Below are 12,754 nucleotides of genomic sequence, written 5' to 3'. Positions count from 1 at the left end.
CGACATTACCTGGAGGCGTGGTACTGAGATTGTTTAAGGGACTCCGTTCTCGGCCTTTGTCTCATTAGACACAAGAGTCATTTTGCTCCCTTGGCCCCTCACACGCTGGATGTGACATGCCAGGGTTGTGACCCCGTGTAGTCACCGTGACCCTGAGTTTTAATGGTCTTGTTGGTAGTATTCCCCAGCTTGAAACTGCCTAAAAACTCCAAATTAACTTGAGATCACTGAATCATTTTAAAATATTAATACGCACTATTGTTCACTTACCTACCTCACTTTTGTACACTTATCCTGTCTAGTTCTTAAGTAGTCTGTAAGCATCAGGATTTAGTCTGCCTGAAATACTCAGCATACTAGTGGCTTAATAGTATTTTATTGCATGTAAACTATATTTTGTATACTGCAGAAAAAAAAGTTTGTTAGCCAGTTTGTTTAACTGGCTTCAGACAGGGCAGTAACTGGCTGACCGAGGATTGAGCCTATTTCACTCCTAATGTTGGATGAGACAGCGGAACTTATTGTTTCACGAAGCATTAAATGGCTGTGTGCTGGTGAGCCTAGTGGCTGCCTGTACACATGCTTGTGTTGTGAATCATTAATCTTTCCTCTGCAACTCTTCTTTATAAAGCTTAAACTCTATATTCAGACTGTGTGTATTATGTGTTCTTATTTTTTAAGGACTATGAAAGCTTGTTCCGTATGAGCATTGTTCCTTGACGCTTGGTGTCTAAATGTTCACTTAGCATTTAGATGCTGCCTAGAGGAACACGTAGCAAGTAAAATATAGACGCCAACGTCTGGGCCTAGACGCCAATGTCTGGGCCTAGACGCCAACGTCTGGGTCTAGACGCCAACGTCTGGGTCTAGACGCCAACGTCTGGGTCAAAATCAGTGCCATTAAGAAACCATTTTCTGAGTTAGATCCAGTCGGAGTCCGGTACGAGCAGTGTAAAACCTAGGATAACAGAGCGCAAGGTGCTCAACTGTATCGTCCTTCAGAGAACCCCAAGAACAGCTTGCGGCTATCCTCCAGGTGTGACAGGGAAGAAGTGTGTCGCCAGCCGGGTATGACTACTGCGCAGTAGTGTCGTGACAACATCCAGGAAACCACCTTCAATACTTATGTATCCACACGAAGCCAGGAAAGGGTGGGACCAGTAACAGCCAGTTTATAAGACAGAGTCAGATACTGAGACTTGACCTATCCAACCACAGGTAGGTGAGTACATACTAATTTTGTCTTGTTTCCTGACAAACCTTACCTACCCTAACTTACATACACAGATAACTCGCACATAGGAGAAAGAAGCATGTGACGACATGTCGGTCCGACTTAGACTATTGACTAATCACAATGAAACAAGAAGGGAAGTAAATGTTTTGATGTCATCGAGAAGAGCTCGTGATCCGATGTCGTTGGAGCTGCCCTCCCTCTCCTTGTATAAAACCTGACTGCTTCTTCTGCATCTGGTACCAGTTTGTCATATATATCGTGTCTTGGTCAAAGGTCGGATCTGCTATGAGACTAATGAAGCTTAAGCTTCAGGGCTCCTAACCCTGGAGGGGCCCCAGAAGCCACTTTAGTCCACATTGTATCATGTAGGCTAGCCGTTGCTGGTTGCGAAGGGGCCCCCCATAACAATCCAAGCTTCAAGGCCCCAAAAATGTGGGTCCGTCACTGGTCTTGGCTTGTAAGCTAAGTCATGTCTTACATAAGCACATACTCCACCACCTTATCTATTTCTATCCAAGTATTCTAGGTTGTAACCATCTATTTTAACTTCCTCGTCAGTCACCGTGTCATCTAACCAGGATTCCGAGATAGATATAACTGCCGCTTTAGTCTTGTTTGTTAGCATCTTAATTTCTCATATTTTGGGTAAGTGACCTAGCATTGAGGTGATAAAATAAAGGTCTGCTTTCTTGAAGCAGTCGTTCATTTGTCCAGGAAAAATTCGACACATCACGGTCAGCGTTACTAAAAGGCAATAATAATAATAATAATAATAATAATAATAATAATAATAATAATAATAATAATAATAATAATGATAATCTTATATTTCTATAAGTACATGTACAGCGTATACAGACAATAGCTGACATTAGTGATGTACTATATAGAAAGCTCGTTGTTTATGCAGATCATTTCGGGCAAATTAGGTTATGTATCTCTGTAATCCTTTGGCTACCGCCCAGAGGATGGGTATGGGGTGACTACCGCCCACAGGATGGGTATGGGGTGACTACCCCCAGAGGATGGGTATGGTGTGACTACCGCCCAAAGGATGGGTATGGGGTGACTACCGCCCACAGGATGGGTATGGGGTGACTACCGCCCACAGGATGGGTATGGGGTGACTACCCCCAGAGGATGGGTATGGGGTGACTACCGCCCACAGGATGGGTATGGGGTGACTACCGCCCACAGGATGGGTATAGGGTGCATAATGAAGATGTTAAATTAAAGTTTTGTCCCCCAAGATGCGACCCACACCAATCGGATAGCACCCAGGTACCTGTTTACTGCTAGGTGAACATGGACAGCAGGTGTCTTAAGGAACCACGCCCTAATGTTTCTACCCATACCGGGGATCGAACTACAGACCTCAGTGTGTGACCTGAGTGGCCTACAAACCTAGCTACGGGACACCTAATGGAGCTAAATTGTATTTGTTGCATACAAACAGATGCGTAGCATACCTTTCTCTGTATTGGTGAGAAGGTCTGATTACAGAAGGTCGAAACAGAGGGATTTCAAATCTAAGATCAGCTTGCTGAGGAGAATCCCAATGGTAATATGTCACTGTCTGACTTTTTTTTTAGGGTTATCTAATCCCTAGGTAATCTACACATATGCTGCTATGTATGCTAATTTATGTAAATGTATTTATGTGCACCTGTATCTTAAAAAACTTATAAATCTTCAGTAAACTTAATGCCAAGCTCCAGCACGGATTCAGGGAAGTCCTACCTTTCGTAACTATTGGAGTTCTGTGACAGAAAAAGGAGATCAATGAAGATAGACTGTGTTATATTCTCGGACTGTGGTTTACCTGGAGGTTACCTGGATAGAGTTCCGGGGGGTCAACGCCCCCGCGGCCCGGTCTGTGACCAGGCCTCCTGGTGGATCAGAGCCTGATCAGCCAGGCTGTTACTGCTGGCTGCACGCAAACCAACGTACGAGCCACAGCCCGGCTGGTCAGGTACCGACTTTAGGTGCTTGTCCAGTGCCAGCTTGAAGACTGCCAGGGGTCTGTTGGTAATCCCCCTTATGTATGCTGGGAGGCAGTTGAACAGTCTCGGGCCCCTGACACTTATTGTATGGTCTCTTAACGTGCTAGTGATACCCCTGCTTTTCATTGGGGGGATGTTGCATCGTCTGCCAAGTCTTTTGCTTTCGTAGTGAGTGATTTTCGTGTGCAAGTTCGGTACTAGTCCCTCTAGGATTTTCCAGGTGTATATAATCATGTATCTCTCCCTCCTGCGTTCCAGGGAATACAGGTTCAGGAACCTCAAGCGCTCCCAGTAATTGAGGTGTTTTATCTCCGTTATGCGCGCCGTGAAGGTTCTCTGTACATTTTCTAGGTCAGCAATTTCACCTGCCTTGAAAGGTGCTGTTAGTGTGCAGCAATATTCCAGCCTAGATAGAACAAGTGACCTGAAGAGTGTCATCATGGGCTTGGCATCCCTAGTTTTGAAGGTTCTCATTATCCATCCTGTCATTTTTCTAGCAGCTGCGATTGATACAATGTTATGGTCCTTGAAGGTGAGATCCTCCGACATGATCACTCCCAGGTCTTTGACGTTGGTGTTACGCTCTATTTTGTGGCCGGAATTTGTTTTGTACTCTGATGAAGATTTAATTTCCTCGTGTTTACCATATCTGAGTAATTGAAAATGATAGGTTACTTTGATTTCTTTTTTCATAAACCCTATGTACTGTGGCAGTAATCATCTGCTTATCTCGTGGACGGTAGTGACCCTATATCCATCCTTTGTACGGTAGTCACCCTATATCCATCCTTTGGACGGTAGTCACCCTATATCCATCCTTTGGACGGTAGTCACCCTATATCCATCCCTTGGACGGTAGTCACCCTATATCCATCCCTTGGACGGTAGTCACCCTATATCCATCCCGTGGACGGTAGTCAACCTATATCAATAATAATAATAATAATAATAATAATAATAATAATAATAATAATAATAATAATAATAATAATTACAAGCACATGTACAAGGTGTACAGACCACAGCTGTCATCACTGACATACTACTATATAGAAAGCCCCTTGTTATGCAGAGCATATCAGGAAAATTAGGTCAATTTTGACCCCAGGATGCGACCCACACCAGTTCACTAACATCCAGGCATCTACTTTGCTGCTAGGTGAACATGGACAGAAGGTGTCTTTAGGAAACACGTCCTAATGTTTTCACCCGTACCGGGGATCGACCTCTGGACTTCAGTGTGTGTGAGCTGAGTGCGCTACCAACCCAGCTACGGGACACCCCCAAACCTACCTACCATTTACCACAACTTCTTTATCTTCCTCTCTTGGTCCCGTCCCTGTCGCCTATATATTACTGGTTCCCTCACCTTCATGTGTCAGTGTGACTCGTCAATGGTCCAAGTAGGAGCGAAACGTCGTGCTAAGTTTCTCTCTGCTTTGTGCAGGTTATATGTATGTGATGCTGCCAGAGATCATAAGGTGATTCAGGTACACTTGTACACTCCTAGGTAAGATAAAATTTCGTTCGGATTTTTAACCCCGGAGGGTTACCTACCCAGGATAACCCAAGAAAGTCAGTGCGTCATCGAGGACTGTCTAACTTATTTCCATTGGGGTCCTTAATCTTGTCCCCCAGGATGCGACCCACACCAGTCGACTAACACCCAGGTACCTACTTGCTGCTAGGTGAACAGGACAACAGGTGTAAGGAAACACGTCGAAATGTTTCTACCCAGCCGGGAATCGAACCCGGACCCTCAACGTGTGAAGCGAGAGCCTTGCCAGCCAGTCCATATATATGTAGATCACCTAGGATAACCCCACCCTAAAAAAAGTCAGACCAAGTGACTTATTTTCTTCTTTCTTCTTTTTCCTTCTTGTTTTGCTTTTACTTTCTTTCATATTTCTTCTTACATATTGTATCTTCTCCATCTTTTTTTTCATTCATCTTCCTTCATCATCTTTCTCTTCCTTCAAGATAATTTCCAAGAAATACACATTTTTATATCTAAAAATTTGTCGAAAAAATTTCCCTCCCACTTTTTTTATGACAAAAAAAAAAAGAGAAAAAAAAATCCTGAGGTCGATTGTCAGAAATAGCTGGGCTAAAACTTTATAATTTCCATGGATTTCTTTTACCTGTGAATTGGGCTTGTAAAATTAAAGGCGAGATAGTTATATTAAAAAAAATAAATATGTGTTACATATTTAGATGTGTTTGAGTTTTGTTAATTGGAATTTATTGTGAGGCAAAGAGGTAAGTAAGTAAATAAGTTTATTCAAGTGCAGGTACACATAAATACAGTTATATAAATTTTCATATATAGCAATATATGTGTAAATTATCTAGGATAACCAAAAAAAAGTCAGAAAAAGTGACTTATTTCCATGGGGGTCCTTGAATGTTGGGAATGTTGGTTCTGTATGAACTTTAAAAAGTGTATGTGGAAATTTCGTTTAAATTCATGGAGGAAGATTTACATATGTTTGTTTTAGTTTTTGTTTATGGTTTTGGGTGTAGCATTTTATTAATAATAGAGTGATTGAGCCAATGGTCTCTCTCTCTATGGTCCTCAAAATGGCGGCCGAAGTGTCTGCTGCACTGCCTCCTACAATCTACAGTAATGGCCACACTATGATGGTAAGGGACTCTTTCTGAGTGTTGTAGCTTCCAGGGGACACAGTAGAGGGTTGAGGTGGTGCAGGCGTGGCCAGGGTGGGCGTGTGGATTAGGATGCGGGCGTGGGAGAGCAGGAGACACGCCACGTCGTTCTCCCTGGGTGGGGGTCGTCCCCCTACCATAAAAATCATTACACTTCTCTGATGGACATTTAAGTGTTAATCTTAATGTATTTTTTAAATATTTCTTTAAAATGGAGGTGTGTGTGATGCTGGTGAAGGGCTGTTGTTCCAAGGATCAGGAGTTGCTCTTCCCTTGGATCGACCCTGATTGTCATTGATTTCCCCTAGGCGCTGTATGACCCTTGTGGGTTTAGCGCTTCCCTCTGATTGCATACTGTGAAGGGCTCTTGTTCTAACCAATTGGAACTAATCTCCTTTTTGGACTGGATGTAATTCCCATCCATCCCCCAGGTTCTGTATGACCCCATACAGGTTTAGTGCTCGTTTCTGACTTTTACGATTCCTTCATGAGCTCTGCATTGTTTTCCTGCTTCACCAGCTGTTCTACCCTTCATGTGGGGTGGAAGGAAGCTCTTGATCGACGAATTGGAGATAATTTTCTTTTGGCAGATTGGTTTAGGGTGTCCTGTGGCTTGGTTGTTGGCGCAGTCGCCTCATGCACTGTCCGGGGTTCAGTTCCAGTCATGGGTGGAAACGGAGATGTTTCCTTGCACCTGCTGTCCCTGCTCAAGTAGGTACCTGGGTGTTAGTCAACTGGTGTAGGTTGCATCCTGGGGACAAGATTGAAGGAACACAATAATAATTATAATTAGTTTTACAGGTACATGTACAAGGTATAGAGACCATAGCTGACATCAGTGACACACTACTATATAGAAAGCCGCTTGTTATGCTGAACATTTCTCGCAGATTGGGTCAATTTTTTCCAGGATGTGACCCACACTAGTTACTGTTAGAAACCATACCACGGGCGGGATTGAACCCGCGGTCAGAGAGTCTCAAAACTCCAGATCGTCACATTAGCCACTGGACCAGCTAGCCACAATAAGATTCGTCCAACTAGGTATATTTCTACACCATAGTGCTGTATAGCCCTTGTGGCTTAGCGCTTCTTTTTGATTATAATAATAATAATCTACACCATAGTAAGGTTAGCACAGGCACCACTGTGACCACAAATGCAAGTTTTTACAGACGAATCTCCAGCTAGCGTGGCTGTGATGAACTCTAGCTCAAGTCCCCTCAATGCCGTCAGCATGAATCACGAAATCGTAATGACACGATTGCAAACAAACCATACCACGGGCGGGATTGAACCCGCGGTCAGAGAGTCTCAAAACTCCAGACCGTCGCGTTAGCCACTGGACCAGCTACTGTTAGGTGAACATGGACAGCAGGTGTCTTAAGGAAAAACATCCTAATGTTTCAACTGAGCTATGGGACACATAATGGAAATAAGACATAGCTCCTGATGGAGAGTACAAGAGGATCAGAACTGGTGAGGCTTGAACCCGTGATCCCCTCGAGGGAAGTTCCTTGATACTGGTGAGGGGCTCTTGATCTGGGGAATTGGATCTGTGCTCTGGTTCCCTGAATTAAGCCTGAATACCTCTCATCCCCCCACATGCACTGCATAATCCTACGGGTTTAGTGTTCCCCCATGATTGTAATTATTGAAGTCATGACAAGCAGATCCTAAAGCTTGCAGACCAGTGTGTTATTTGCTGGACCATACCAGCAGACCCCTGGCTGTCTTCAAGAGGGAGCTGGACAGACCAACCAGACCCAGCCAACCGGGCTGTGGTTCGTATGTTGGGTTGCATGCGGCCAGCAATAACAGTCTGGTTGATCAGGCCCTGATCCACCATGAGGCCTGGTCATGGACCGGAACACCCTCCAGGTATACTCCAGGTAGGTGTAATTAGATTCATCTGGCTAGGTATATATCTATACACCATATGGAGGTTAGCATGGTCACAGTGGGGACCATGCTAACCTTGTGGTGTTTAGAAATGTGGCCAGTTGGACAAATCCTATTAGGGTTACCTGGAGGTTACCTGGACGTTATTCCGGGGATCAACGCCCCCGCGGCCCGGTCCACGACCAGGCCTCCCGATGGATCAGGGCCTGATCAACTAGGCTGTTACTGCTGGCCGCACGCAGTCCAACGTACGAGCCACAGCCCGGCTGATCCGGCACCGACTTTAGGTATCTGTCCAGTGGATAGCATATTAACTTGTGAGTTTTAGGACTTGCTTGCCATGGGCGCAAGTCTCGTCCATTCTGCTATTTGTTTGCAATCATATAATTACAATTTCATGAGTTAGGTTGTGGAAACTTACTATAGCAGTCTGCATATTAAATCTACATGCAGCTTACATTTTGCAAATAATGTACAGTAAGTCCTGCAGACATGGGGACAGGCATCTAAAGTCAATACCTGATCAGCCAGGCTGTGATTCTTACATCGGTTTACATGCGGCCAGCAGTAACAGCCTGTTTGATCAGACCCTGATCCACCACAAGACCTGGTCTCAGACTGGGCCGTGGGGGTGTTGACCCCCCAAAACCCTCTTCAGGCATACTTGAGGTATAAATGTCGTCGATAGGTTCTTGGAAACTGCAACTTTAAGTCAAATGATGTATCATTTTACCATAGGCTAATTGATAAAAACATCAGGAGTGCACAGTGCACCTTTAGCATTCATTGCAACAGGGTTAAATCAAGGCATAAGCATTTGCAAAGTGGAAATTGTAAGGCACTCCTCCTTGGCATCCTTGGACAGGATGCCATTCCATCTCAGGGAGACCTCACACACCAACACTTAGTCATACTGGGACAATTTAGACATGCCAGTTAACCTAACGTGCACATCTTTGGGCTTTGGGAGGAAACTGAAGTAACCGTAGAAAACCCATGCAGATGTGGGGAGAACATGCAAACTCCACACAGACAGTGGCCCCAGCCGGGAATCAGTTTTTTCCTCGTCACTGTTACAACGAAACAATGTTGAACGAAATAACATTGAGGACATACTGTATACATAGCATTCACTATATTTCCTTGTACATTTTTCAAAACTAATTAAGCCTAACTCAAACCAACATAAATTTAGTTAACCCTCTCTTGATCCAAGGCACTGACCTTCCCTTTCTCTTCATAGGATCTAACCTGGTTTCCTCCAGTTTCCCCATGCTATGTGAACTATAATAATGATTTTTTATTTCTACAAGTATAGAAAGCCCCTGGCTATGTAGAGCATTTCGGGCAGCTTAGGTTAATCTTGTCCCCCAGAATGTGACCCACGCCAGTTGGCTAACACCCATATACTTATTTACTGGTGGGTCAACAGGGACAGCAGGTGTCGTAAGGAAAAATGCCTTGTGTTTCCACCTGTACCGGGGATTGAACCACGGACACTCAGTGTGTGGGCTGAGCGCTACCAACCAAACTACGGGACACCTAACCCATGTAGGTTTGGTGCTTTCCCAGAGCTAATGGTTCGTTTTATTGTAAGTCAAGATTTCGGAATTTTAACCCCTCAAGGCACCTTGATTCTGGTGAGGTGCTCTTGATTCAAGAAATTTAACTTTTTTTTTTCCCTTCCTTGGCTCTTACCTAATTGCTTCCCATTTCCCCAGGTGATGTACTGTATAACACTTATAGATTTAGTGCTTTACATAATTTGAGATTTTAGATTATTTTTGCTCAAGGTATGTACAGTACAGTGGACCCGAGTTTTGTGATTAATCCGTTCCAGAGAGTCTGCCGAATGACAAAATTGCCAAATGGCAAAACCATTTTCCCCATAAGAAATAATGGAAATAAAATTAATCCGTTCCAGACACCCAAAAATATTAATTTTTTTTTTCAAATTAAGTAAAGATTTACATACAGAAAACAATGAGAAATCAAGTATATACATATGTAAAATAATAACATTATGCTTACCTTTACTGAAGACTTTTCTGGGTGGATGGATGACTGGAAGGGGAATCCTCTTCCGCAAAGACTTCAGGTACCAAGTCCTTATCTGGGGTTACTGCCCTTCTTTGTTTTTTAATGACACTGGGAACAACTTGAGTCACTGGACCCCCTGTCGCACAAAATATCTGTCCAGAGAGCTCTGTTTCTGGCATTTCTTTAAGATTTGTCTGAAATGGGACACAACATTGTCATTGCACATGTTGCCAACACAGCCTGCAACAGCTTTGTCAGGGTGAAGTTCATCCATAAATAATTGCACTTCAGTCCACTTTGCACAAATGTCCTTAATCTTTGAAGAAGGCACCTTCCTCCATCTCTCTTCCTCTGCAGCAATTTCCTGAGCTGTGGTCTCTTGCTGTTGCAGATTAGCTCTTCATCGTGGTCCTCCACCAACTCTTCCACATCCTCGAAACTTGCGTCCAACCTCCTGGAATTCCCCAGTTACACAATACTTTCCACAATTGTCATAGGCTCCTTAGAGTCAGCCCCAAACTCTTCAAAATCCCCGTCTTGTACACATTGTGACCACAATTTTCTCCAAGCAGAATTCAAAGTTATATAAGTCACTCCCTCCCAAGCTTTACCTATAAGGTTTATGCAAGTGAGGATACTGAAGTGATCTTTCCAGAGCTCTCTTAGGGTCGGTTCAGTGTCTGAGGTCACTTCAAAGCACTTTTGAAACACTGCTTTGGTGTACAGTTTTTTGAAGTTTGAAATGACCTGCTGGTCCATGGGCTGGAGGAGAGGAGTTGTATTAGGGGGCAAGAACTTCACCGTGATGAAACTAAACTCCTTCACCATTTACTCTTCCAAGTCTGGAGAATGAGCAGGAGTATTGCCCATTACCAGGAGGCACTTGAGTGGCAATTTATTTCCCAGGAGGTATTTCTTCACACAGGCCAAACACTTCATTAACCCTTTGACTGTCGAGGTCGTATATATACGTCTTACGAGGTACTGTGTTTGACGTATATATACTCATAAATTCTAGCGGCTTCAAATCAAGCAGGAGAAAGCTGATAGGCCCACATGTGAGAGAATGGGTCTGTGTGGTCAATGTGCACCATATAAAAAAAATCCTGGAGCATGCAGTGCATAATGAGAAAAAAAAAATCCGACCGTTTTTTTTAATTAAAATGCCGACTTTGTGGTCTATTTTCGTATAGTATTTATGGTTGTATTCTCGTTTTCTTGGTCTCATTTGATAGAATGGAAAATATATTATAGAAATAGAGGTGATTTTGATTGATTTTTTTATAAAAAGAACCTGGAAATGGAGCTCAAAGTAGGGGAAATGTTTGATTTTTGCCGATGTTCAAAAGTAAACAAATGATGTCATTGTCCAATAAATGTCCAGGTAGCCATTCTAATATGCAGTCACGAATGGGTTTGTTATTTATACAATTATTACAGTATTGCAGTAGTCTGCATAACAGTAAATCTTCTATTTTTTTTTGAATAAAAATTCAAAATAGAAAGCAAGAGTAATATCAAAGGGGCCTGGAGACATGACTGATGAACAAAGAAAATGTTATTTTAGAGCCAGGAATGTCTGCATTGTTCATTCTGGACCTTATTTTGAAATTGTCATATTTTTTTAATTTTCGTGAAATTGGCCAAATTGCAAATTTCTGACCACATTATTGGGTAGTTGAAATCGGTAAATGGGCAGTTTCTTGTACTCAATTGATAGAAAAAATGGAGTTCTAAATAAAGAGCTATGAGTATGGTCGACTGGAACAATGGAATTAGCCGAAAATAAGGCACAAAGTGGGCAAAATCGCCAATTTGTAAATATCGCCGAGGTCGCTAACTTCGTGAGAGTGTAATTCCGTCATTTTTCCATCAAATTTCGTGTTTTTGGTGTCATTACAATCGGGAAAAGATTCTCTTATCATTTCATAAGAATTTTTTTTTTTTTTTTTTTTTTTTTTTTTAAATTTTGCGACACCAGGAGACACTTCAGGATTGGGGGTTGCGACAGTCAAGGGGTTAAACCAGTCAAGGAAAATTTCCCTTGTGACCCATGCCTTACTGTTAGCCTTCCACATCACACACAAATTACTCTTGGCGACACTGTTTTTCTTGAAAACACTGGGATTTTCAGAGTGATACACCAGTAAAGGCTTCACTTTGCAATCCCCCACTAGCATTACTACAAATCATGAGAGTTAAACTGTCTTTCATAGGCTTGTGTCCTGGGAGTGCTGTTTCCTCCTGCGTGATGTAGGTCCTCTTTGGTATTTTCTTCTGAAAGAGGCCTTTTTCGCACAATTGAACACTTGTTGGGGTTTGAATTCTTCAGTGTGTATGTACTCCTTCAACTCCTGTACAAACTTCTCAGCCACTTTTTTGTCAGAACTGGGAGCCTCACCATGCCTTACCACACTGTGTATGCCACTACGCTTCTTAAATCTCTCAAACCAACCTTTGCTGGCCTTAAAATCACAAGCATCATTACTCCTTGCAGGCATTTTCTTTACGAGATCGTCATGTAACTGCCTTGCCTTTTCACATATTATCAGCTGCATAATACTATCTCCTGCTAACTGTTTTTGGGTAATCCACACCAACAATAACCTTTCCACTTCTTCGAGGGTTTGCAATCTCTTTTTTGTCAGCATATCTACCCCTTTTGCAACAACAGCACACTTTATTTCCTTTCCTTTCACTATGATCAAAGTGATGGTTGAATGGAGTTTGCCATACATTCTGGCAAGTTCTGTAACATGCACTCCGCTCTCACATTTTTCAATGATTTCCTTCTTGAATTCGATTATGTTCTTCACTTTCTTTACCAAAGGGCTGGCACTAGCTTTCCTTGGGTCCATGGTGATTTATTTAGCAGTTGCAAGCACAAAAAAAATGGATTATTATGAAA

The 12,754-nt window shown here is 42.9% G+C and overlaps 1 protein-coding gene across 8 annotated transcripts in view; it reads left to right on the top strand.

Moving 5' to 3' along the window:
• Window positions 1-5,797: 5,797 nt before the first annotated feature.
• The window catches only part of hfp (Poly(U)-binding-splicing factor hfp), a gene marked incomplete at its 3' end in the record, with an annotated part of 75,686 nt that continues 68,729 nt past the window's right edge, over window positions 5,798-12,754 (top strand). For 5 of the 8 annotated variants that reach the window (XM_070100305.1, XM_070100306.1, XM_070100304.1 and 2 more), the window contains 1 exon segment: window positions 5,798-5,883. Coding sequence is in view for 3 of the 8 variants with exons in the window: in XM_070100300.1 (XP_069956401.1) it covers window positions 5,809-5,883 (75 nt within the window). 8 annotated transcript variants of the gene reach the window in all.

Source organism: Cherax quadricarinatus, chromosome 72 (assembly GCF_038502225.1).
Source record: "Cherax quadricarinatus isolate ZL_2023a chromosome 72, ASM3850222v1, whole genome shotgun sequence".
NCBI classification, from domain to species: domain Eukaryota; kingdom Metazoa; phylum Arthropoda; class Malacostraca; order Decapoda; family Parastacidae; genus Cherax; species Cherax quadricarinatus.
Note: the sequence above shows the minus strand (reverse complement) of the source record. Positions and strands in the feature narration are given on the sequence as shown.